This window comes from Nicotiana tabacum, chromosome 3 (genome assembly GCF_000715075.1).
Source record: "Nicotiana tabacum cultivar K326 chromosome 3, ASM71507v2, whole genome shotgun sequence".
Classification (NCBI taxonomy): Eukaryota; Viridiplantae; Streptophyta; class Magnoliopsida; order Solanales; family Solanaceae; genus Nicotiana; species Nicotiana tabacum.
In genome coordinates, this window is record NC_134082.1 from 33,465,600 (window position 1) to 33,488,484 (window position 22,885).

General features: G+C 35.9%; 1 protein-coding gene across 2 annotated transcripts; it reads right to left on the minus strand.

Moving 5' to 3' along the window:
- Positions 1 to 6,299: 6,299 nt before the first annotated feature.
- LOC107786033 (uncharacterized) lies at positions 6,300 to 10,487 on the minus strand. 2 transcript variants are annotated; one of them, XM_016607470.2, is made up of 4 exons: positions 10,117 to 10,486; positions 9,109 to 9,185; positions 7,048 to 7,159; positions 6,300 to 6,736 (listed from the first exon to the last, which is right to left on the minus strand). In XM_016607470.2, exons 1-4 carry the CDS (start codon positions 10,419 to 10,421, stop codon positions 6,607 to 6,609), a joined length of 624 nt encoding a protein of 207 aa, XP_016462956.1. In that variant the 5' UTR covers positions 10,422 to 10,486; the 3' UTR covers positions 6,300 to 6,606. The 2 variants fall into 2 exon arrangements, with proteins under 2 accessions (XP_016462956.1, XP_075105448.1); XM_075249347.1 differs by having other exon boundaries at positions 6,523 to 6,736; positions 7,068 to 7,159; positions 10,117 to 10,487.
- Between the last annotated feature and the right edge of the window lie 12,398 nt (positions 10,488 to 22,885).

Consider the following 22,885-nt stretch of genomic DNA (forward strand, 5'->3'; position numbering starts at 1 on the left):
TAAATCTAAACAACGTGATTCTCAACGTAAGAATAATTACAAAATCATCAAATACCATAAACTGCCTCGAATGAAACAAGGATAACCAATGTCAAATCTCAAGTCAGAAAAAAACTCATATGTTCTCGAATATTACGAATGAATATGTCGAGGCTAACGGTCTGATCTCATGAGAGTGATTGTATAATATCCCGTCGTAGTCGTACGAGCCGATCCCATAGTACCGCCGAGGTCATACACCCCGATCCCATAGTACCGCCGAGGTCATACACCCCGATCCATAGATGCATCTTATAATACTATCAAGGTCGTACAACCCGATCCAAAATATCTACAGAGGCGTTCAACTCGATCCCATAATGGTATTGCTGAGACGTTCACCCCGATTCCATAAGAATAATAAAATTTTTGACGGGTCATCAGACCAACTCGCGAATATATGTGTAAGTTATGCAATCAAGAAACTTTCGGAAAAATACATATAATGCAGGAGAAATCCGCAAGAGAAAGCATAATTTCCGCGGTTAATCAAGTAGCACGTCAAGTTTCTAGAATAGCAAAGTTCGACACTCTATGCAAATCTAGTCTCACGCTAAAACATAAATTTAAAACATTTAAATAGGTAAAAATACTCAAGTAGTACAATTAAAGCATGGTGTGAGTCTAAGTCTACCCGTACATAATCAAGAATCTAGCATACGAACATACGCTCGTCATTTCATACGTGCGTAGGTCCCATAATGCATAGCACGTAACAAATATAGCACCTACAGGGTAGATTTCCTCTTACAAGCTTAGACATGAGACTTACCTTGCTCCAAAATCTGATAATCGACTCCAATGCCTATCCAACATATCAACCCAATGCCAAACGATCCGAAACAAGCCAAGGAACGTGCAAACCAATCATAATATACTTAAAAACTCGTAATTTAACAATTAGAAACAAATCCTTAACTCCACATGAAAGTCAATAAAAGTCAACCCCCAAGCCCACGCGCCCGAATTTCAAAAATTTTCGAATAAGTATTACCATAGCACAATGAACTAAAATATATAGTTTATTCCAAATTTCATGGTCAAAACTCAAAAATATCATTTATAGGTTTTCTTCCAAAATTTCACAATTTCCATGAATTTCTATGTTTAAATCTATATATAACTCATGTATCTAGCTCACAATGAGTAGGAACCATTTAACTTGTGATAGATGATAAAAATAACCCTCCAAAATTGCTCCAAAATCGGCCCCAAATAAGAGAAATGAGATTAAATGAGTTAAGTCTCGATTTTGCACCTTATGAACTGCCCAGTCGTTCCTCTTTGCGATCGCGGAAGTAACCTCGCGATCGCGAAGGGCAACACTGCCTCAGCCAAAATTTCCTCCTATGCGAACGCGAAGGACCACTCGCGATCGCACACTAGAACCAACCAATCCTATGCGAATGCGTGCCCATCACCGCGAATGCGAATGCCAATCCTTCAAGTCTTAGAAACTTCTCTTCCGCGATCGCGAATGACCTCACGCGAGCGCGTTGAGCAACCCTCCAGTCCAGGCCAACTCTACTAACACATCGCGTTGGCGACCCTCACTACGCGAATGCGGAGAACAACCAGACCATTAGAATGCAATCGCAATGCCTTTTTGCAATCGTGACGAACAATTCTTCTCCAGCTCCACACAACACTTCGCAATCATGAGACCTTCTCTGCGATTGCGATGCATACCACTGACACCAGAAACCAGCAATTCCAAATCAAAGGGAAATGGTTTGAAATCATCCCAAAACACATCTGGGACCCCCGGGACCCTGTCCAATTATACCAACAAGTCCCCAAACCTTATCCAAAGGTTCGAAACGTCACGAATAATATCAAAACCACGAATTCACGATCAACATCCTTCTCTTAACTTTCAAACTTCACCGAACGCGTACGAATCACACTTAGACATTCCTGATCACGACCAAACTTTACACACAAGAACTAACTAAACCGATCCAAAGTACCAAAACACCATCTAGAGTCCAATAACACCAAAGTCTACTCCAAGTCAAACATAGCAAATTCAAAAACCTTCAACATTCAAACTTCCGACAATAAGAGCCAAATCGTTCATTTAAAACCTGCAGGGAACTGGACAATAACAGGTCCAGTTCAAAGTGAAAGGCTCTAAGTTCTCAATGAGCCATGAGAAGTTGCCGAGCTCATAAGCCCTTATCAAGATCGCGGCACACATGGCCTTGTATCATTTACCTGTGTATTCACCCTTCAGGTAATAGATACGGGCTTAATTAAGACTCCTAAAAATCCAGGCACTGTTACTAACTGTTATGACCCAAAATTCCATTGGAGACGTGATAGTGCCGTAATGGCATCTAACACCGCTTGCTAGGCCAGCCAACAACCAATAAGCAAAAATAAACTTAAATAACATTATTAAATAGCCAACAATGGCATAACATATATAATTGAAGCCAATAGCAATAATACAACTGAAAACCATCCCACAATTTGGTGTCATCGAGTAAATGAGCTCTACAGAATTTAGATACAGAGCTGAACCAAAATACAGTACTGTTTGAATGATTAAATAGCAGTAGCATTAACTAAGAAGAACGGGATTTCAACGTCTGCAATCGGAACAGCAGATGCCTCGAAATCTCCAACAGGTACAGATGCATCTCTAGCAATCACCTCCTCAGAAGTACCTGGATCTGCACATGAAGTGCAGAGTGTAGCATGAGTACAACCAACCCAATGTATTCAATAAGTGGCAAGCGTAACCTCATGCCGAAAGTAGTAACGAATTTTGCAAGGTCCAAAACTTATTTTGCAATACCCATTAACAGCAATAACAGTATGATAACGGCAGAAAGGAAGTTCAAGAAATATTTGGTTCAACTTTATCACAAAAAAAAAAAGAGAAATAATCATGCTTCTCAACTGTATCAGTCAAGGCATAAATATTTTCCACAAAAATAACCTAAACACAGTTTACCAATTAAAACTACGATTAAATATCATATAAAGATATATAAATTACCAGTTAGCACGAGAAACATATGACCCTATGCTTTCACGATAAGTTTACATGCCAAAATCAATGATATTGCAGTTTAAACATCAAGTATACCAAAATCTTAGCACATGTATAGTGCCTTGGCACAAGTACCCCTCCAACATCTCTCTCTCACACACACAAAGCACTGTACGAGTGCCTAATATAAGTCTCTCACCAAGCATAGCTCGTATCCCTGCACCCACAGGTTAATACCTAACTCCGGAGGGGTAGATCCTAACTCAAGTGCCAATCGGATCTAAGCCAACAATCAATAACACTTAGCCCAAATAGGGCCTGGCGCATGCGTCACCTCACTATCAATACCATTCAGCCCAAGTAATAAAATCTTAGGTGGAGCTTGGGCATAGGGAGAGGGGGCATCCAAGTAATAAAATCTTCAAAAGGAACATATTCTATCTTTTTTTTTAGAAAGGGAGCATTTTGGTCATAAAGTCTTTAAAAGGGATTCTTAGTGTCTTATTCTACCATATTATCCATTGGTTAACCATTTACTATCCGTATTAGATATGGATACGTCGGGTAATTTGTCCATTTTTACATTATCTAGTTTTTACCCGCTTGTATCCGACTCTACCCGTCCGATTGTCACCCCTAAATTGGCATGCTTCACATGGCTTATAGGGGCAAACTGGAGTCGATTTATGATGTCTAGACTTTTAGGTTGACAGATGCAAACAGGATTGGATCCACTTCTTGATTTTTAATTTTAGTCTTTAAAAATGAATAAATGCACGTGACTCACACAACAGTCTGTTTGCGTTTAGTAGTTAATACAGCATAGTCTATATTTCCTCTAGCATAAATTTTTAGCAGCTATCAGCATGGTCAAGCGTTAAACAGCATCTGAGGGTGGTTGGTCTTGTAGAACTTTCTGCAGGTGGTTCAAATTATCAAATACGACAGAACTTATTAGGTAATAACATACTACTCAATCGATTTTCAAAGGGCCCAAGCTTACAATATCGTGATTATGAAAATTGTTTGGGTTTGAAGGAGTTGTTAGAATTTATTTCATTTTCTTCTAATGCTTAAATCTTTTCCACATGCTATAATAGAAACAAACATAAGATATAATCACTAACATCCTTGAAAACCCAAAAATAATGCATGCAGAAGTTAGAGAAGAAAATTCAAGGATGAAGTTGCCAACAGAAAAAATTGATTCAATAACATAGAAAATGCAGTTTTCCCAAAACGCCACTCCCTCCCTCCCTCCCTCACTCATCAAAAGCTTGTCTATAGTTGCAATACATCCTCCAAAGTCTGAAGGAATCCTAAACATCAAATCTCAGACGTTTGAGACGTTCAAAATGATTTTGCCATTCTCATCAGAATCCTAACATTATCATCAAAACTGCTGGGAACAGGACAAAATTGTAAAATCATTCTGCGAGGATAAAGAAAAGATTTTTCTTCTTTCATGTCTATAGTTTGTTGCTTTTTGTAGGTATTGGTCTGTATATTTGTTGGGAACATGACTCAATTGTAAAATTACTGAATTCAGGGACATGCAATAGTTTGGAGGTGTAATGATCATTCAGATTGGAGGGCCTGAGGACTTCTGAAATATCTGGGGCAGTATGTTTAAGGAGGTAATTTCACATATGGTCATGTCTGCCGCAAAGTTAAAAAACTAAAATTTTATAATCAAAAGAGTACATTAAGTATTTATTTGCCTTTCACTCCTTAAGTACCATTTGACTATCTATATAAGTGACTCCACTAGCATGGATTAAAGGACAGGAAAAAATCATGATATTGAAAAATTTGCAAAGAACAGGTAAATAATCTATAGAGCGTAAAATAGACTTTTTGCATTTATGAAAGTAAAGGTCATTGAGACAAGGGGGTGATGATGCCTATAGTTTAAAGTTGGACAGAGGGTTTGATTTTTCAGATAAAGTTCGAGGGAGACCTTGTTTGTCTTGAACTATGGACAAAATTCTTGTTATACATTTTCTAACCACGAAAACCATCTTTCACTTTCAACCTTTTTAGAGTGTGTCTAATACACACTTTTTTTTCTTGACCAATTTTTCAAAGCATTTTTTTTCTTGACCAATTTTTCAAAGCATGTGTAAAGTCACACATCAATAAGATCGTGACACGTGTCATTATTCTTTTAAAAAATAAAAATATGTAAAATTATACCCTTTACCATCTTCTCCATTGCATCTCTTTCTCTTCGCCGGCTAATGATCTCCTCTTGCCGACAACCCAAAAAACCAGACCTCATGTCGTCCAATTCAAACAAAAAACTAAGAGCCCCAATCAATTGCTCCTAGCTTCTGATTTCCAAATATTTTCGAGATAAAAAATTACAATACCATCATTAAATATTGGAATCTTTTGCAAAAACTCTACAAACACCAAAAACAATGAGGTTCTATTAGGCCTTCTTAAGCAAACCTACAACCCTCTGCAATGCTATATACTGGTAAGTGGGTCATATACTACTTCATAGCAAAAAAATAGGCAACAAACAATACGAAATTATACGAAGTTAAGGGCTCCTTCATGGCTGCCCCTAACAGGTGAAAGGGAAAAAAGGAAGAGGAGAGAAAAATGTGCTTCAATGGAGAAGGTATGGTGAATTTTCGACATGTGAGTATTGGTTGATTTTAGGATGGTGGTGAAGTTGTGGAGCAACAATAGTGGGTGGTGGAGAGGTCTAGATGGGTCTGGGGTGGTGGGTTAGTTTAGAAAAATAAAAAAAGGAAAAAAATTAATTGTAATCGTTGGATAAATTTTACTAAATTTGAACCGTTTAAATAAAATATCAGATATACGATGGTTGAGTGTGTAAGATAATTTTCGTGATCAGAAAGTGTGTGATAAAGATTTGGTTCATAATTCAGGGGGTAGCTTATGTATTTTGCCAGACCAAAAACTGAACTGTATTGAAGAATTGTATTAAGTCAATTTTGGAGCACATAACCAAAAGGCCAAAAACAAAGTTGACGTTGCTCACAATTATGATTTCCCCATTTGAGGACAGAGAAATCAATTACAGAGAGGTATAGATATAGAATGAGCCCTACGAAGTGACTACTTCAGCCGAAATGATTAGCAAGCTTCATAATAGACTAAAGAATAACACCGAGATCGACAGTAGTTCATACAAACTATCAACTGCAAAAAACTGTTATTAAACAGGAGATAATTCACATTCACGAGGACCAGCTCAAGATAAAACAGAAAAAAGAGTACCAAATCAGGGAGTAAATAATTAGAAACTGCATTCTGAATGGAACTACGCTGGCAACTAAGATACAGAATTCAGATTTTCACTCCACAGTTTATGGTTATATGATAGTAGTATAGTCAACTCAATCCTCACTATAAAAATTTTTTTGGAAGAAATGATCATCACTAAAAGCTTTTGAAAAGAATTCACACTATATCTAAACTCGTATCTTTGAAGAAAGATCAAACATTCTGGAAATAGGAAGCACTTAATGTCACTCTCTTTCTTACAGTAAGGCAAAAGAGAACGAGCCTTGAAGATTATAGGAAAAAGGTCAGTAACCAACATAAATAGCAGCATTCACTATGTAACAATCATCATTTTTATCTCCCATGTCTTCCACTTGGACACCGCTGGAGCATATCAGTCCACCATCTACGACCTCAATAATCAAGATTCTTCCACTATAAACCACAAAAAAGAAGTTTTAGAAAAAATCAGAAAGAAAAGAACAAAAGTACAAGAGATAAGTTCCAGATTTGCTCGTCTAAAGTTACCAACCCATAAAAATGTGAAATTAGAAATAGACAGTCACTAGTAAAACAGTCTTTCATTACTTTTCCTGCCTTCACTAGTTCCAGGGAAATAAGAAAATCCAGTCGCTTTCTTTATTACTACTTAATTTTTATTGTTTAAATTTCCAAAGCAATATTCTTGAAAGGATCAATGGAGAAGCTATTACTACAAACCAAGTATTCTTGTATCTTGTACTTACTAAGGAAAGACTGACTTGACCTTCTCAAGATCTAAAGACTGTTGGAGAGGCCGAGGAACTCCCAGTTTGATCTGCAATTTCATCTGCTCAAACGATACACCGGGTATAGATCCTGGATCGACCACATAAATTGTTATAAAGGGAAAAAGTAAAGCATGCTTACAATCTGAAACTACCTTAAAATGTATATCCTATAATATACTGTGCCTATCAATCAATAGACGAAGGGCCGCATTAAACCAACCAGATAGTTCACTAAGGGAAGGAAGGAGACTTGGCAAACTAGAGATAGTTTCAAGCAGACCATTGTGAAGCAGAGAGTTTATGAACAATTCCTCGTTGGAAGCATTCATTCTTTTCAAGTTTATTGTTTAAAACCCAATGTTCTATGCTAATTGATATCTCTTAGCTGCCCCCAGAAAAATGAATGTCCCCCTCATCATCAAAATTATTTCTTTCTTTCCAAATAGTGGAGGCCTCCAAAGGTGCTAAATTGTTTTTTCTGCTTCTTCATCCTTTCCTTCTCAACTTCCATCCTGTGAGCACATTACCTATTCAACTTCAAAACGTTTTTATACTATATCCCAAAGTGACATACACCCTGCTAGAGATATTTATGATGACTGCCTTATAATTTTAATTCTGAAAGAAGGAATCGTCAATATGATGAATAGATATAACCTTGACTTAAAACTATTGGTCTATAGTATGTACATAGAATAATCAGGAATTAAAACAACAGAAAGTCACATGTTAAAAGTACAAGGTACAGGTTGGTCTGACAAAAGTTACCTAACAAGCCTAATAATTACAGTTTATAAACTACGTAATACTGCAGATGCAAGGTTCTTGTATGTTTGGTAAGCGAAGCACCTGGGTTTGAATCTTATTTAGTTGGAATGCCTAATAGAGTTGGTCTTTTTCAACTAACTGGTCACCTCCTATTTTCTTAAATCATCCCCACATGAACAAAATTTTCCTTTTTTGTTGTTTCCCCTCTAATTAACATTCTCCTTGTGATGACTTCACGTTCTCCCAAATATTATAATCGAATAAACTATTTTATTTTACCTGGATAGGAACAATCAAATTCCACCTAAATAGTCATGTCATTGTACATGCAAAATGTCAAAGCAGAGTTTAAGGGAATCAAAAAGATTGTGCTTTGAGCCTTTGAATTCTGGTCTTTAGCAAGTTTATCAAAAAAAAAAATTGACAGAAAGGTTCAATTAAATTTCCACCTAAAACCGTTCCAATTTGACTATTTCTTTATTGTCTATATGGCTGTATCAGCTTCTTCCATCAGTTTGACTAATGACCAATATACTGTCCACAAAAGTGAAGAAAAAAGAAGGGCTTCCGTAGCTAAGAAAAATGTCAATCAGAAAATTGCTGAGGCTATACAGGTGCATGATTAAAAGTAAACTCAAGAACTTCAAAATGGTGAGCTTCAAATTGTCATTGCATCACCATGTGATCCTCCATCCTGTTGACATCATCACAGATGTTCCCACAAAAACTGTGGAGTGGCGTCCAAAATCAACAGCCACCAATGCAAATGCTGTACTGGAATGGTGTAGCAGAGTCTCTCTCTCCACTTTACCCGTCCGCTCCATCAAGAAACTGTTACTTGTAGACCTTTCTTCCATTTAAAAATTCTTAGAGAAAGTGACAAAAAGCACTGAACGGAGCATTACTATCTAGAGGAAACATTGAGCTAACTGTTTTAAAAGAAAACTAAACATTCTATTCACCACCTATACATACAGGTCATTTCACAAATCCCTACGGCCTACACGTCGCTAAACTAAAGAAAGATCTTTAAACTTCAAGGACTTTTTCTCAATTCAACACACGATTCATGCTACAAGCCTACAACATAATATTAACATATAATGTATAAACAAACATTTTCTGTAATTTGGTGAGCATCAATGAAACAATTTACAAGATTCCGTTATAATTCCACAAATGTTCACTAATTATCCTGCCAGCCAATGTATATTAATTTGCAAATGAAGCATAATTAGCAAAAACAAGCCAGAGAAAAGAAGTTGTTACCTCTTCTGAAAGCAGGTATTGAATTGGAAGAAATTGCATCCTTACAAGCCCGCATTGCTGCAGAGGTAACGTCTTGCCTGTTTATTCACTCAGTTAGATTCAACTAAAAAGATTTCTCCTTGCTCTGTTTTCTCCTACACCAATTTCAAAAAAACAATATAAAACAAACATCATGGCACATTCTCCCAAGGGGTGACCCATAGGTCGAATAGCTGAAATAACAACCTCAGAATCAAGGTTCAGATTAGTCCAGTCCAATTAAAGATGGGGGCAAATCAAGCAACTCTTAGTAGATAGATGGGATAGGAAGGAAGAACCACCGACAGCATTTGCAGCTGCTACTTTATAATCAATATACAAGCAGTTGAGCGCAGGGAGGAAGTTAATTGCCCATTAAAGAGGTGGAGCTAGTTAAACCATTCCCAAAAGTTTCCATTCCAATCCTAAAAAAGAAAAATTGAATGGAAAAAGCTCGTGACACAAGAAGGGCAGGAACCTTAATCCTCAAGGAAAAAGATAGAAATGGATTACTTGCTTCTCCAAAGGCCCCGGCGCAGTTAAGAAGCTGAAAGAGAAGCTACTGGGACTGGGCATGGGCATCCTCACTGATGCTATTTAGTTATTTGGGTTCAGATTCCAGCAGAGGCCATATCAAGTAATTTTTTCGTATCTACCTAACTCTTAATTGGCAGAATTAATCACGAGTTGTGTGGGTGGGAGGTACTAGATACTCAATGGATTAGTTATGCAAGCTGACACAAAGACTACTGTTCTAAGGAGGTAGCATATCTTCGTTCGGGACACCATCTTAAGAACTAAAAAAGAAAAGGATTAAAGTTGCATACATTGACAGTCAAATAATTTATTACAAATCCCCTATTTGTCAATAGAAATGTTGGCTTAAAACTTTACATGTAATTATCTTTTAGGTGATCTTATTGTGTGAAAAAAAATATGCATAGAACTACAACTAACAAAAAAGAGTAAAAAGCAGAGAGGGAGAGATACCCATGTTGATCATAGCCGACGCCCATTTCGACAAAGAGAAGAGTCATGGAAGAATTCGGCACAGAATTAATATTTTCCATAGGGGTTTGCTCACTAGCTATAGCTGTATATTCTGACGTCGACGAGGAGGAAGCTATGATTTGGCGATAGATTCGAGGTACTAGGAAAAATGATGGATTCTTGAACCCAGGAAATAGAGCTCGGCTATGGCAATTGAGAATTGGGAGAGGGGGATTATGGTTGAAAGAAGGGAGATCTGTTGGAGGGAGAAGCTGGAGATATCTGATTGAGCCAATACCAATCATCTTTGTCAAACCAAACTCTTGCTGCGGGATAAACAGCCCTTCCAAGACCTTGCTCCGTTTTCCTTTTTTTTGTTTTGTTTTTATGCACCGTCAATATTAAGAAATATTAATTAAATTAAATTGTGTTATTTTATTTGTCAATACAATATATCCAATTATAAAAAAAAATTGTTATTTATTTTTTTAATTACATTATCTAATATTTAGTAATATTACATTGTAAATATAACTTTTTAATAGTATATTACTTTATTTAAAAATCACATATAAAATCAGTTATTTTTTAAAAATTGCCAAGTGGCATATTGTGAGAATAGCGTTTGATTTAATGTGGAGGCTTTTTTTCTCTCTTTTTAATAATATTGTTATATTAACTATAGAATTTTTTTTATTATCGTATTACTTTGCTTAATAAGCCATATGTAAAACCAATTATTTTTTTAAATTGTCAATTGGCCTATTGTGAGAATGTCACTTGGCTTAGGGTGTGTTTGGTATGAAGGAAAATATTTTCCGAAAAATATTTTCCCATTTTCCTATGTTTGGTTGCCTTAAATGTTTTGAAAAATATATTCCTCACGAACTCATTTTCCTCCAAAATGTTTTTTCTATCAAGGAAAAGTAAAACATTTTCCAAAACTCTTTTCCAACCTTCTTCTCATTCACCATCCCACCAACCCAACCCAACCCAACCCCACCCCAACCCCACCCCACCCCAACCCTAAATAGAAATATTATTAATAGTACTTTCTTTTCATGTTATAAATAGAGTATTTTTTTTTTTCATTTCAACAAATGAGTATTTTCTTTCATTTCAACAAAATGATGTAATAAAAAGTATTTTATTTTATTTCAATAAAAAAGTATTTTTTTCATGATGTAGAAAAGGTTTTTATTTCATTTCAACAAATGAGTATTTTCTTATCATGATATAGAAAATTATTTTCTTTCATTTCAACAAAATGAGTATTTTATTTTCATGTTGTAGAAATACTACTTTCTTTTTCAACCAAAAAATGAGTATTTTTTTAGTTATGGAGCACAAATTTCAACGTTGTTTTTGCGTAAAAAAGTAAAGCAACACATTAGTTCCTTTGAGTTTGTGTGAATTTTTAGAAGAATAATTAAATTCTTGAATAAAATATAGTCATGAAAATGTTGGGTATTTGGGAGGTGGAGGGGTTTGGGGGGTGGGGGGGGGGGGAGGAAGCACAGGAAACATAGAGACTTGGGAAGGGGAGTGAGGAGAGTAGCATAAAAAATTATTTTCCTAAAAAATATTTTCTACTCTTTAACCAAACAGTAGAAAATATTTTTTCGGAAAAAAAGTCTTCACTCACCAACCAAACAGGAGAAAATAAGTGATAAAACTACTCATTTTCCATTAAAATATTTTTTAGGAAAATATTTTCCTTCATACCAAACACACCCTTAATGTGGATGGCTTTTCCTCTTCTTTTAATAATATAGAATAAACTTGGTTGTTTTTTAAAATTGTCTATTGGCCTATTGTGAGAATGCCACTTGGCTTAATATGGATGTTTTTTTCTATTTTTTTAATAATATATAGAATATTGATAGATATAAATTTTTAAATTTCTCTCCTTTTTATGATATACAATATAGATTTATAAATAATAATCTAAAATTATTTTTTAGACTTAAAGAGTAAAAAAGAAACATGTGTTTTAATAAGCCAAATGTAAAATTAGTATTTTTTTTAAAAGAAATTGAAATTTTCTTGTTCCTATTTTATAGGAGTATTGTCCTAAATTGCCAAGTGGCATATATATAGAAGTAAGAATTTTCCATTTTCCTTCTTTTACTTATTTTTTTCCTTAGCTTGAATTATAAGAATTTTTCATTTTTCCTTCTCTTACTATTTTAGGGGGTCTATGCTGAAATGTACTGCCCAAACAAATAGTTTTCCACCTGTATAACCTTATAATTATTTATATTTTGATTTTTTAACATATACTTAATTACATTAAATTTTATAAAGTCCAATCTCTTTCAATGTTATTTTTTACATTCTTCCCCAAATTACCATAGAATCTTCTTCATTTTTTATTTTTTATTTTTAAAATTAGTATAACACAATGTATACATAACTAGTTTCTGTGTTGCACGTTAATAACGAAACGTAATTGTTCAGTTAATGATCTATATGAAAGAACGAAAAGTTTAATTAATGAAAAAAATATAATTTTAGAAATATGCAATACGATCATGTTAACATAAGGTTTCTTTATAGACGTCATATTAGTGTATGTTCCCTTTAGATGCTTTGAATACTCTATAATATTCAGAGTTTTTGTTGTCGACATTGAAATACCTCTTGCGTCATGTACTTTCTACAACTTCTATTTTTATTTGATGATGAAAGTATTTTTCTTAATAAGTGATCTTCACTATTATTATTACTATCGGTCTTGACACCAATTATTCTGGAAGAAGGATCACATTATTTTTTATTGTATGTTCTCTATTTATGATACGAAGCAAAATATTATTGAATGTTGGATCTGTTTTTGTTCTCATGTTTCTTGTTAGATGAATCTTTTTTATTTGAGGTAATAAGTATTATTATACCAAGTTAGCATTTACAGTGTCTATTCTCGTCAATTTTTGGAGTAATGATAGTATTTGTTGAAAATCACCTCGAAAAACCATTACTTTTCCAACAACGATATCGTCATCCATAATATTTTAAAAGCTCATGTCAGTTGATTCGATTTTGTGATGCTTAGCTATAGACGATTCATCTATATTATCACATTTCTTTTACTTAGACAAAGTGAACATTAAAGTATATTATGATATCCATTTAGGTAAATCAAATTTTCCAGTACTCTTGCTCATGCTCTCTAAGAAACTATTTATACTCTTTAGTGTGCTTTGTAGTTCAGTATTACATGAATTGTCATGTATCTTTCTAAAGTCATCTAACATATTTTCGTAATATATATCCAATAGTTTTCTAACGTCAGTTGAACAATTGAACTGCAATGCACCAATATAGTTGCAAATAAACTTCGGAGAGCTGATGGCATCTTGAAGAGAACTTTCTTATATAAGCATCCAGAAATATTGTTATCGCATTCTAATATCCCTCATTCTTTTGCAACTTCCTTGTGTATCTCACACCCTCTTCCATTAACTATGAAGAAATCTTCAATTGAATATGGTCCTCTAACATGATTCAACAATAATCTCAAATAGTACATTTCACCTTCTCCATTATTCAAGAAAAGAGTAGATAAAAATTTATAAAATATATTAAAGAAATTCTTTTTAAGTGTAAATATTAAATTTCCTACCAATTGAAATTCGATTAATTACATATTTCTTTTCTTTGTATATTTCTTTTCTTTGTATATGTATATTCATGCTTCCTCGTCTGTTGAGTATGTACTGAAATCTTAGTAGGCATAGTTTGGTGGATATTGTCCGATTCAAGATACTTAATAAATTTGTGCCACCAAAGCCAACGACTTATGAATTGTTTATGTTTTTCTGTCATTTTTTATTCTTTCCCATTCTCTTTTATAATATCTGCATCTTGCTTCTCATTATTCAAGAATTGTCCCTAGACCTAATCTTATATGTGTTATAGTCTATACAGTAGCCCTAATAACCTATTCCGATTTCTACAAGCATGTGCATCCTCTAACACTCTACTAAGCCCCCTTCTCAGTTATATGATGGAATAGTAATTAGTATGATTTTTTTCCTATAGCATACTCTAATAAATAAAAATTATCAAAAATATGATTATAGTCATTCACGTTGACGTGAAACCGTATAGTAAGATTTCATAAAGCAGTTTGTCATGACCCAACTCCCACTGGAGCCGCAACGGCGCTACACTACTTGCTAGACAAGCCAATAGTCACGCAATAACTACAAATTTGATAAAATATGGTTTAATAAACTCGACAATGAAAATATCATAAAATAACTGAGAAAGCAACACCAAAACTACTACAATCATCCCAATAATCTGGTGTAACGAGTACATGAGCACTGATGAACATTAAAATATAAATCAAAACCTCAATTTAACTGTCTGGATTAGAACATTAATAAGGGAAATAAAGGAAAAATAGTCAAGGTATGCGGATGTCATATCAGCTATCTCGAAGCCTCCCAAATACTAGTACCAACACAGCTCTAGCAATCACCACGTCTAGATATACTTGTATCTACACACGATGTGCAAAGTGTAGCATGAGTACAACTGACCCGATGTACTCACTAAGTAACAAAACTAACCTTGAGCTAAAAACAATGACGAGATCATAAGAAAACAGTCAGAGACCAATATCAATGACAACACATATATAATGATGACTTTAACAATAAGCAACTCAAAGGAATTATCATAATAAGCTCGCTCACATTACAAGAATTTTGGAATGCTTCCAAATATAATAATTAAAGCCCAACATTGATAAGAACATTTCAATTACCAGCTAGCATGAGGTATGATGTATCTCTATGCCTACATGTCAATTATTCATGTCAAGTGAATGATTTCATGGTGGTATCCCCAAGTGCTCTTACTCTCAGCATACTTGAGGTATCTGCCTCACATGCCCACTTCATCACACATAATCACTCAGCATTGTACAAGTGCCTGGCATCAATGTCCCTCACCAAAGCACGTGTGTATATATCATTGTTCATGCACTCACTATTGGCATATCAGACTTCGGAGGGGCGGATCCTGCCCAAGTGCTAATCAAAAGACAATATGGCCTATAGCGACATGCACCCAGATCCAAATAACAATAAAGCCAATATGGCCTGCTGCGGTGTGCAGCCCCATCCAAATAATACTCTCATCACGGCTCTAAAACCCACCCCAGTCATCAACCTCTCAAGTCTCAATGGCTCACAATCTCATATCACTCAGCCCAACAGTACCACATATGTAAAAACAACATGCGATGTAACAACAAATGATTAATAGAAACTAAGATATGATATATAAATGAAGAATCATGACTGAGTGTATAATTACAGTTAAGTCAGATAGCCCGAAACAACCGAAATAATCTGATTAGATATCAACCAAATAATCACACAACCTAAACATGATTTCTAACATAAATCACACTTTAATTATCAAACAAGTAGGGAGAACACCGATATAACAAGATGTAACAGCAAAACAAGTCCGATAATAGTCTAAAGTCAATTCAAATCTTGATTACCCGGGTGCACGCCTACACACCTGTCACCTAGCATGTGCGTCACCCAACACATCACAACTAACATAGTTCCCAGGGATAATTACCCTCAAGTCCAAGTTTAGAAATGTTACTTACCTCAAAGCGCACAAATCTATACTCCAAAAAACCCTTCTCACACGAATCGGGCTCCGAACGACTCGAATCTAGTCACAAACAACTTAATATCATCAAATAATGCCATAGGAAACAACTTCAAACGATAAAGCTTCGATCTTTATCAAAGTCAAAAAGTAAAGTTCTAGTACGTACCCCGGAACTTGGTCAAACTTAAAAATTCCGAACACTCATTCAATTACGAGTTCAACCATACAAATTTTATCCAATTTTGACCTCAAATCGACCTTCAAATCCTTAATATTCACTTTAGGAAAGATTGTACTAAAATCTCTGATTTCTTCTCTTTAAATCACCAATTAAATGCTAAAAACAAAAATAGAATTATGAAATAATAACAAATCTGAGTCAAATACACTTACCCCAATCCATATCATGAAAATCCCCTCTGAAATTGCCAAAAATCGAGCTCTCCAACCCAAAATGTGATGTAATAACTTTAACCCTCAAAATATAGTTTTAAAAAATCTGGCATTACCATTCGCGATCGCGTAAAGTCCTTCGCGATCGGGAAGAACAAAATTCTCCAGCTACCAAAACCACCTACGCGAACGTGATGACATAGTCGCAAATGTGATGACCAGACGACCCGTGCCTACGCGAACGCATAACAACACCCACGAACGCGATATACAAACATGTGCCATCCTTTGCCAGACCTTCCTTCTATGCGAACGCGGCTCCCTGCTCCCGACCGTGATGCACAACCTCTCTAATGCTTCACGAACGAGTCACTTTCTTTGTGAATGCAAAGAACAAAACCACCTGCCACCAAATAACACTTCACGACCGCGTCTTCCATTTCGCGATCGCGAAGAAGGAAACCAGAACCTTAGCAACAACAGTATAAAATGATGGAAATAGTCGGAAACCCATCTTAATCACACCCGAGGCCCATAAGACCCCATCCAATCACACCAACAAACTCTAAAACACAATACAAACCTACTCGAGGCCCCAAATCACGCAAAACATCATCCAAACCATGAATCGCACCCTAATTCAATTCTAATGAACTACTGAACTTCCAACTTCCAAAACTCAGGCCAAACTATATCAAATCAACTCCGAATGACATCAAATTTGCATGCAAGTCTCCTGAAATAATAGATCTATTCCAACTCCCGAAACCAAAATCCGAGTTCGGTATCACTAAAGTCAACTCTTGGTGAAACCTATCGGTTTTCCTAACCTTCAACTTTCCAACTTCCACCAAAAAGCACCAAACCAAACTACAGACCTCCAAATCTGAATACGGGCATACGCCTAAGTTTAAAATCACCACACAAAGTTGTTGGAACCATTAAAACTCTATTTTGAAGTCGTCTACACAAAAGTCAAACGTTGGTTAACTTTTTCAACTTAAGCTTCCAGCTTTGGGACTAAGTGTCCCAATTCACTCCAACACTTTCTCGGAACCAAACCAACCACCCCGGCAAGTCAAATAACCAATAATGATTATAGAAGAGGCAATAAATAGGGGGAACGGGGACACAATACATAAAACGACAGGGCCAAGTCGTTACATTCTCCCCCTCTTAAATAAACGTCCATCCTCGAACGGGTCTAGAATCATACATGGAGTCTCAAAAATATGTGTATATCTTCTTAGAATCTCTTGCTCGATCTCCCAAGTAGCCTCCTCGACCAGCTGGCCTTTCCAATGCACCTTCACTGAAGCTATCTTCTTTGACCTCAACTTTCGAACCTGTCGGTCTAAAATGGCTACCTACTCCACATTGTAAGTCAAATCCCCATCTAGCTGTACCGTGCTGAAGTCCAAAACATGCGAAAGATCACCATAATACTTCCATAGCATAGACACATAAAATACTGGGTGAACACCCAATAAACTAGGCGGGAATGCAAGTCTCTATGCTACCTCTCCAACTCTCTCAAACACCTCGAAAGGACCAATAAATATATCGAGGGCTCAACTTATCATTCTTCCCAAACCTCCTGACACCCTTCATGGGAGAAACTATGAGAAAAACTTTCTCACCTACCATATATGCAACATCACGAACCTTCCAATCAGCATAACTCTTTTGTCTAGATTGTGTTGTACGGAGCCGCTCCTGGATTAACTACACCTTATCCAAGGTATCATGGACCAAGTTAATTCCCAACAACCTAGCCTCCCAAGGCTCGAACCAACCAACTGGAGAACGACATCTCCTCCCATATAAGGCCTCATAAGGAGCCATCTAGATACTCGACTGAAAGTTGTTATTGTAGACAAACTCTGCTAACGGAAGGAACTGATCCCATGAACCTCCGAAATCCATAAAACAGGCACGTAATGTGTCCTCCAATATTTGAATAGTACGCTCGGACTGTCCATCCGTCTGGGGATGAAATGTTGTACTTTACTCTACCCGTGTGCCCAATTATCGCTGCACTATTCTCTATAACTACGATTTAAACTTCATGCCTCAATCAGAAGTGATTGAAATGGGCACACCATGCAGGCGAATAATCTTCCGGATGTGAATCTGAGCCAACCACTCTGAAGATAGGAATCTATCACCGGAATAAAATGTGTAGACTTAGTCAACCGGTCCACAATAACCCAAACAATGTCATATTTCTTGAAGGTCCATGGTAAGCCTACAACAAAATCCATAGTGATGCGCTCACACTTCCACTCCGGTATCTCCAATCTCTATGTCAACCCTCCTAGTTTCTTGTTACACCCCATAGTATTGTACGTTAGATTTGTCGTAAGATAATTGACATCAGTTCAAGGACAAGATTATTTTGAGGTTATACGTATTATGCTATTTATAACAAGTGATAAGTGAGTGCCGTGGAGATTAGAGGGTAAACAAATCAAAGAATGAGTTTCGCTGAAAGTTATCAATTTGGGATAAAATACGGTCCAAGCTATAATACCCGGTATTTATAGACTAGCTCCATAGAAGGTACCACATGACCATGATATTAAGGTGTATAAAGTATGTTAAAAGTAAGTAGTATTTTAAGTAATTTGAGATAATTCTTAATTACATGGATAATTGGGTAATTATTAATTTTTAGTGGAAGATTAACTAATTAATTAAAATCTTTGGATAAAGTTTAATGAACCTCACATGACAGCAAATGCTTTAGGTAGTAGTGACTCTTAGTTCATTGGGTTATGTGGCAAAATTAGGGGCCTTTAGGCAAAACTTAGCCACAAAAGTGGGGCCCACCAACCAACATTTTGAAAGAGATATCCTTGCCTCATTAAGGTTTGATGCTAAAGCTTGCTAAGTGACGATGGAACTGAAATAATTCATTTGAAACTTCATAATGCGATAAAACGTGAAATTTGCGATTCTAAGGGAGTTCGGTGCAATCTTTCTTAAGAATATCATACAGATATTCTCTGTGTTATGTTATGATACTTGTTGGTATGTTCGTACGGGGTCCCTGAGGGGCTCGGGTGAGTTTCGTATATGTTTGGATTGTGTTGCACTCGTTTTTCTTATGTTTCGACATCGTTTCTTCAAGCATAAATGGTACCACATTGAACAACTAAGCTTTGATTTTTGTTTTGATTAAAGCACTAGATCCGTATCGTAATTACGGAGCCATGGAAAAAAGAGTCGTCGAATTTGGAAATCGTATGAGGATTTTATGGTCATTTTACTAAGAAATAGGTGCTAGATTTTTCAGATTAATTACAAAATTGCCACTGACTTCGTATTTAAAAATCTGCACTATTTTCAAAAATATTGAAACAAACATATATCCTTCAATATAAGGTCAAATAGAGTGATTCTAGAGCCTAAGTTGATTAGAATATCACAGGGAATCAACTGGAGGCGTCAAAAGTGAGTTTCGAGATCATTTAGCACAAGAAACGAGGTAGAACAGTGTTAAATCGAGGGTTTTATTCATTTAACATATTTTGAGTTGGGGAGCTCGGATTCGGGCAAATTTTGGAGTCAATTTTCACAATATGGAATAAGTAAGTGTCCTATACTCAATTTTGGTCCTATTTTATGAATCCATCTTTATTTTCTGCATTTGATTGATGATTTCAAAGTAAAATTTGAAGGTTTTGTTTAAAATTTCATAAAGTGAATTTTTGAGTTTTAAACATCGATTCGGAGTCGGAAGTGAGTGAAACTAGTATGGTTGGACTAGTAATTGAATGGGTTGTCGTATTTTGTGAGTTTTGTCGGGTTCTGAGGTGCGGGCCCGAGTTTGACTTTTTGGTCAATTTTGGGATTTAGATTAAAAATTCGACCTTTATCGATTGGGTTTGTTTACTTTTGCATTTTTTTTGATGTATTTGAGTTTCTTTTGGCCAGTTTTGAGCCGTTCAGAGGTCGGTACACGTGGGATGGTATTTTTGGAGCATCGTTTGACTTGCTTGGTATTGGATTTTCCTTGTTCGAGGTAAGTAACTCTTCTAAACTTGGTATTGGTGTTATGAAACCCTGAATTACGTATTATGTGATTGGAATTGAGATGATGCACATGCTAGGTGATGGGCGTGTGGGAATGCACCGTGTCAATTGTGACTCCGTTATTTCTGTGGTACTGTGTAGTTACCTGATCTTACTTGTAACTATGAAATTTCTACGTATTTGAGCTATTGAGATGTGATCCATGTAGAAACCATGTCTAACCTACATGTTTATCTTGTTGGGACCCACTGACGTTATTTCTGCTGTTGAGTTATCTGTTTTCATTGCTTTATATACTCACTCTTACGCATTCATATGCATATGCATATCATATCTAAGTCTCTGTTACCATTTATTGGCATATCATGTCATTATTTTGGGCTAGTTTTATGGTATTGTGAGCTCGATAGACTGGAGAGATTGATGATTGAGTGAGGGCGAGGGTTTGAGTGTGAGTGAGATTATGGGATCGAGCTGCACACCGCAACGGTTATATTGATTTATGATAGTGCTTGGGCTGAAGGAGACCCTCCGGAGTCTGCACACACCCCCAGTGAGCGAGGTTGATTATATTGAGGGATGGATCTTCCCTGGACATGGATCTTGTCCGAAGCATTTATATACCTGGGGATGGATCTTCCCCATGGGCTGGATTTGGCCCTACTCAGTACTGAGTGACTCACAGTCAGTTGATGTATATATTCCGGGATGGATCTTTCCTGGGCTGAATTGGCCATATATAGTACTGAGTGATTGAGCATGATGAGTGGAAAGTGTGAGACAATGAAATTGAGTACTCTGAGAGTGTGAGTACATGAGTTCATCTCTGAGGTACATGGCATTGACATGCACATATGACATACAGGCATAGAGATGCATTTATTCCTCATGTTGTACGGTATCACGTCATTTATGACTTCTCACACATATTGACATATAGGCATAGAGATGTATTTTCCTCATGCCATTTGAAAATGAAATATTTACCGTGGAAAGTTTTTTGAGAAAAATTACAGTTTTCAATCTTACTCATATTTTTGGCAATTTCGGTAAAGGATTTGGGTTTTCACTGATATACCTGAAAAGCAGAACTATTTTTGGAAACCGTGATTAAGCTAAAAAATTTATCTTTGAGTTACTTCTTTTATTACTTGCTTTACGTTGTTATGAACTATTATTGGCTATTGGATGTTGGACCCGACCTTTGTTCCAGATCGTCACTAATCTCAACCTAAGGTTAGGTTTGTTACTTATTGAGTACATGGGGTCGGTTGTACTCATACTATACTTCTGCACCTTGCGTGCATATATTGGATGCTGATGTTGCTGTGATCGATGGAAGCTGGATTTGAAGATATACCTGCATTCTAGTTGTAGTTGCCTCTTGTTCATGGTAGCCTTAGATTTATAAAAATCTATTTATGTACATTTCGAACAGATGATGTATTTATTTCATATCAGCTTTGTAAACTCTATTTTTAGAAGCTCATTATTTGTACTACAATCCTTGGGGAATGTATAAGATTCAGATAATTTCTTTTATTTATATGTTTTATTAATTTCATTGGAATTGAATAGTTATTAATTGGCTTACCTAGCGGGTCGGATTAGGTTCCATCATGACTAGTTGGATTTTGGATAGTGACAAGTTGGAAGATCTTGTGATTTGTCTCAAGATTGAGGAAGATGACAAAACAACCAGGAAGAAGTCTCATGGAAATTCAATGATTATGGGAGCTAATATCGTTGAGGAGACTGTTTCAAAGAGTAAGAAGAGGAAGATGTCTTCTGGATAGACTAAGGAGCAGAACAAGAAAAATTCAAGGGCAACTGCTACAATTGTGGAAAAGCTGGTCACAAAGCCCTAATTGTCGTCTCCCGAAAAAAAGACAAGAAAAAGGGACAGGCCAACATAGCGGAGAAGAATGATGACATTGATGATCTATGTGCAATGCTTTCGGAATGTAACTTAGTTGGAAATTCGAAGGAGTGGTGTATTGACTCTGGAGCCACTCAACATGTTTGTGCTATCAAAGAAGCATTTGCAACTTACTCTACTGCTGGTTCCAAAGAAGAACTTTTCATGGGAAATACTGCAACAACCAAGATTGAAGGTTATGGGAAGATATTCCTAAAGATGACTTCTAGCAAGGTATTAACGTTCAACAACGTTCTTCGTGTTCCTACTATTAAGAAGAATTTAGTTTCAACTTCTTTAATTGTTAAAAATGGATTCAAAGGGGTATTTGTATCTAACAAAGTTGTTGTAAGCAAGAATGATATGTATGTTGGAAAAGGCTACCTCACATAGGGCCTTTTTAAACTCAATGTAGTGGTTGTTGACAGTATTAATAAAATTTCAGCTTCTTCTTATTTATTGAAGTCAAATGATTTATGACATGTTCGTTTATGATATGTAAATTATAAAACCTTGCGGGAGTTAATTAATTTAGAAGTATTGCATAAATTTGAGTGTAATAAATTAAAATATCAAATATGTATTGAATCTCAGTTTGTCAAACATTTTTATAAGTCTGTTGAAAGGAATTCAAATCCTTTGGACTTAATTCGTACTGACATTTGTGATATGAAGTCAAAAACATCTCGTGGTGCGGAAAAGTATTTTATAACTTTTATTGACGATTGTATTCGATATAGTTATATTTATTTTCTTAATAGTAAGGATGAAACA